The sequence below is a fragment of the Helianthus annuus genome, chromosome 17 (genome assembly GCF_002127325.2).
Source record: "Helianthus annuus cultivar XRQ/B chromosome 17, HanXRQr2.0-SUNRISE, whole genome shotgun sequence".
Lineage (NCBI taxonomy): Eukaryota > Viridiplantae > Streptophyta > Magnoliopsida > Asterales > Asteraceae > Helianthus > Helianthus annuus.
In genome coordinates, this window is record NC_035449.2 from 76562274 (window position 1) to 76567877 (window position 5604).

General features: G+C 31.6%; 1 protein-coding gene across 1 annotated transcript; it reads right to left on the reverse strand.

The window, feature by feature from the left end:
- Positions 1–3547: 3547 nt before the first annotated feature.
- Positions 3548–5215, reverse strand: LOC110921376. Its single transcript, XM_022165694.1, has 2 exons — positions 5117–5215; positions 3548–4571 (listed from the first exon to the last, which is right to left on the reverse strand). The coding sequence occupies exons 1-2, from the start codon at positions 5159–5161 to the stop codon at positions 3708–3710; spliced, it is 909 nt and encodes a 302-aa protein (XP_022021386.1). The 5' UTR covers positions 5162–5215; the 3' UTR covers positions 3548–3707.
- Positions 5216–5604: the final 389 nt, after the last annotated feature.

Here is a 5604-nt window from a genome sequence, read left to right on the forward strand (position 1 = left end):
TTATCTTCCAATAATCCAACCCTTTAGGATTGTATCCTTGCTGACTCAAACCACTGGGTTGAGGGTAACGTCGCCTTCAAAAGAGGGGCCTACTACAATAACTAAGATAATCTCTTAAACAAGTGCAAAAGTGCGAAAATAATCAAAGGTTATACTAATACACGAGTCGGATCCAAGTGATTCATCTTGTCTATCTGTTTTTATTTTTATTTTATTTTTCAGCATTTAGTTAGTTTTTATTTTCTTAGTTTAAAAACCTTTTCTAACTTTTTGATTTGATTAGACGTTGAGGATAAACCGGTACTAAAAGCTCTTGTGTCCTTGGACGACCTCGGTATCTTACCAACACTATACTACGTCCACGATGGGTGCACTTGCCCATATGTGTGTTTAGTGTTAGTAAATATCGTGTTTTATAAATTTAAAACTTGGCTAAAAGTGTAAAAAAGGCTTAAAATATACATTAAAAATATACTACACTACACGCGCATCACTTGTACATACTACTTACTCATAACACATTCTCAAAAAAAATATATACATCAAGTCACTCAATTGAAAAAAAACACTACTATACTTTCCCAAAAAAAAAAAAAACGATGGAAAGACTATAGTTTTAAACCGAGGGAAAATTGTAATTATTTGGACAAGTGAGGTTGTGCTAAGCAGCCGCCTCGCACGAATAAAAATCACACCAGATAAACCATTTAAAACAAACACTACTATAGTTTTGTAAAAAAAAAAAAATAATGGCATAACTGTAATTTTACATTAGGGCAAAATCATAGAAAAAAAAAATCAAAAAACGATAGCAAAACTGTATATTTGAACTAAGGTCAAAATCATACTTTGAATATGAGGGGAAAAACAAAACAAATGACAAAACTATAAATTTAAATAAGGTAAAATCATAATTTGACTGAAAATTATAGGGAAAAATCATAGAAAGTGCTTAGGACTATTCCCCTCCATGAAAACTATAGGGTATATAAATTTATACCAATGTGATTGATACCTAATAGTGTGAAATTTTAAGATGCACACATTTTTATATATTAATGATCTAAATTAAACCCATGTGATTGATACTTAAATTTTTGTATATTAAAAATGTAAACTGAAATGTGTTTTCTTAATAGAAATTTTATTAAGAGTAAATTACAAGTTTTGTCCTTTATATTTACACCAAATTGCAGGCGCTATATTTTATCTTTAAAATTGACGGGTTTTGTACTTAATGTTTCAAAATCTTGAACGATATGTCCTTTGAGCCTAACCCAGTTTATTTTTTTGGTTAAATCTGGTCATTTACCTTGCACATGAGGGCATTCTTGTCATTTTATCTTTCCAGGAACTAGTGTGTAAATAATTAATATTTAAGGACTATTTTGTAAAAAAACAAAAAAACATATAAATAAAAAAATATAAAAAACTTTGCTCTTTCTCTCTCTACCCTCTCTCCTCTCTCTCTTCATCATCATCATCAGTTCATCACCATATCATCTTTCCAGAGTTCTTCATAAATTCAAATGAATTGTATTACCGGAGCAAGAAATATATTTGGGTCGCATCCGTGAATTTGGGACCCAGTTTGTAGCAAAACCCATAAATTCAAATCATCTTCCCAGGGGTGATGATGATAGTTGGGTCGCCGAAAAATCTATATATTTGGGTCGCCGCAAAATCGATGCAAAGAGACGAAGAATAAGTGGGGGTGATCATGATGGTTTTTTGCGATCCACCCCGTTCATCTGCTTTCCAAATTAAACTTTAAAAATCCTTACCAAAGAAATAATAGCATTTAAATTTTATAAAATTAAGGCTAAAAACCTCTATTGAAATTATATCAAAGTAACAATGGTAATCAAATTTTATGAAATTAATATAAATAATATGTATTGATATTCCCATTTCAGAATTAAAATGGTGGCTACCAAACACCCACACCACCACAAATTGACGTCAAAAAGATGAAAATCTTGAGCGCAGTTCTTTGACTGCGTAAATCAACTTTTAAACAAAAAGTTGAAAATTGAAAACCATCTCGTTCGATATAGCATCTCCCATCGTCTTTTTCACTTCGCCTTCACTGTCCGGATCTATAACCCAAACAAATTAAGGAGGTGTGGGTGTGGTTCAAGATCTGTCCAGATCTGGGTTTGCCGGTGGTGTTAGAGACGGAGGAGAGAGTTGCTGGAGAACTTGTGTTCGCCGGTGGTGAGAAAGGAGTAGGAGGATTTGTTGACATGAGATGGCGGCGGTGGCGGTTGTCTGTGCCGGAGTGGTGTTTTGATGGCAGGTGGTTGGGGTGGGTGGTAGAGAGAGAGAGAGTGTGTGGTAGATATTATAATAATATTTATAATAATATTTCTTTAAAATAGTTTGTTTTATTTTTTAGATAATATTAAATAAAAATTGGTAAAAAGACTAAAATACCCTTGTGTAATCATATTTAACTAAAAAATCTAACTGGGTTTGGATTAAAGGACACAACGTGCAAGATTTTGAAACACTAAGTACAAAACCCATCAATTTTAAAGGTAAAGGACAACGTCTGCAATTTGGTATAAACATAAAGGACAAAACTTGTAATTTACTCTTTTATTAAAATTTAAATAAGATTAAACTGATGAACATACAGATTTTAAAATTTCATAAATACGAGTGTGATAAGTTTAACTATCATAAAATACTAGTAGCTAATTACATGGCAAGGGGGGGCACATTCCTCTAATCATGTTGTATTTTTAAAAGAAACATAAAAATCAGAGTTAATTACATAGTCCTTGTGGTTTGTACAAAATAACATACTTACGTACTAATAGTTTAAAATCACCTTCTAGGGTATTAACTTTTCATTTGTTAACGTTTGGAGTTATTAATTTATAGGGTATTAACATAGTTAGTCCCTGTGGTTTGCACAAAATAACATACTTAAGTACTAATAGAATGAGATTTTAAACCTACAAATAACGTTAATACCTCCAAACGTTACAAAATGAAAATTAAATACCCGAAAATGTGATTTTAAATTATTAGTACCTAAGTATGTTACTTTGGGCAAACCACAGAGACTAACTATGTAATTAACTCTAAAAATCAACTTCTATTTAAGAATATTGTACAAATTTTATTTTTTTTTAAATAATAAAAAGGATCTACGTGATGCAATTAACAATAATGCCCACGTCGTTATTTTTGTCAATGAAAATTATACAGATCTAAAACGTAAAATGAACTTAACATGTATGATTACAAGTGTTAAGTATTTGTAACCATTTGTTATCTAGCTAACACCAAAAACAATAATCTTTTTATAATTATAATCCCTTTAAAATATAGTTTGTATATGTGATTTTCTAAAGGTAAAACATAAATACATATCTCAAACTTGGTCACAAATTATTATTTTTATTTTTTAGGTTTTGTAGTTATCCATGAGAAATTTCTGTATAGGTTGCTGTTTGATTAATATCAGTTACTGTAATTAGTAATCTTAGTAATGAAGGACGGTTCTAAATCAAAGTTGAACCCAAAACTTAAAAGAGGCAAGAATGAAACATGCTTAGTTGAAATAATAAGTAAAAACTTAAACATATTACAAAGCATGAACATTTATTTTTCCTTCACGTAAATCACACACAAGCACACTTTTCTATAATACATTATTAGACGTTGATAGTAAATTATATTCGTAACTTGAAGCTTTAACCCTCGTAAACTGAGACATTTGGCCTTGGTTCAAAGTCTTCTTTAGATGTCATTTTACCTTTCATTCGTAAGTCATTATCATAAATCGATACGTTTGGTCTCGTCTCAAACTCTTCATCAACATTCTTTTTACTTTTTAAACCTGTTTCGTTATCATAAACTGATACGTTTGGTCTTGGCTCAAACTCTTCATCGACATTCTTCTTACGTTTTAAACCTGCATCATTATCATAAACCGAGACGTTTGGTCTTGGCTCAAACGCTTCATCAACATTCTTTTTACCTTTTACACCTGTATCGTTATCATAAACTGATACGTTTGGCCTTGGCTCAAACTCTTCTTTAACATTCTTTTTACTTCTTAAACCTGTATCGTTATCATAAATCGAGACATTTGGCCTTGGCTCAAACTCTTCATTAGCATTCTTTTTACCTTTTAAACTTGTATCATTGTCATAAACCGAGACATTTGGCATTGGCTCAAACTCTTCATCAACTTTAGTTTTACCTTTTAACCCTATAATATTATCAAAAACCGAGACGTTTGGCCTAGGCTCAAACTCTTCTTTAAAGTTCTCTTTACCTTTTAAACTTGTATCTTCATCATAAACGGAAACGTTTGGTCTTGGTTCAAAATCCTTTTTGTTGCCATCTGGATTCACATCATTGCCATAACTTGAAACATTAGGTCTTGGTTCGAAATCATCGTGGCCTGAAGATATGGGGTTACTAGCCTTCGCGAACGTGTTACAATGACTTTTCTTTATGGGCTGAGGTGACACCGAAGTACCCCTTCGATCAAATGAGTCCTGCCAATATTCTTCACGATGTGGTCTAGCATCAATGTTCATGATAGCAGTCTGTTCAAACAACATACCAAAAGAATAAGCTGAAATAGCACTTAACTAAATGTGTGATGTTCTGATTGTACTAAAATTAAAGAAATTAATTTGTCAATTCATTTAAAAATAGAATATAAACAATAAAAAATGTTGCAAGCATACTATCTGTAAAAAACAAGGTTGCACAACTTAATACCACACGATCAGTTGGTAAAAGTGGTCGCAAAATATTCACCAACTACAAGAGTGGATATATTTTTAAGTTTAACTCGCCAACCCGTTATGCATCATTTGAATACAACACATTACAACCCCTTTAATTTTGATAAATAGGTTACATAAGTGGATATATTTCGCATTAACAAATGCAAGAATCAAATTCAGGTTCAATAATTTTAATCCCTCAACCCAACATAACATCCTCCTGTTTACCATATTATATAGTACTGCTGCTAACATAACTTGTCGTAAATAAAAAAAGATTCAAAACCATATGAATATAGCTGTATATATGCATGTATATGTGTGTGTATATATAAATATATATTGATATCTTAGAGTACCAGGATAAGTGAAAGGAGGACGAAGAAAGCAAGTGAAGACTCCATTTATCGAGTACTACTATGTGCTTGGAGCTTTCAGTGTATATGGATGTACGTCGAACGTTGGTTCTATTTATATTAAATTAACATGCATCTATTTAACTTCTATCGGATGACATTTCCTTTTCACTGTCCCCACTTTGTCATAGCTATAAAACATGTTTCATGTGAATCATTGCCATCCATCACATTATTGTTGTGAGCTATCAGATCATATTATAATTATTTTCCATAGTTTATGCACTACATTGTATACATTGGATGACACCTACCTTGATAACGATGCACGTTACACAAAGATAATCAAACCGTATCGAATTCATTCAATTTTATATTTGAAACTATCATCTTATGCACGAAACATGATCAAATCGTATCGAATTCATTCAATTTTATATTTGAAACTATCATCTTATGCACGAAACATGATAACTTAAGGGCTTGATGGT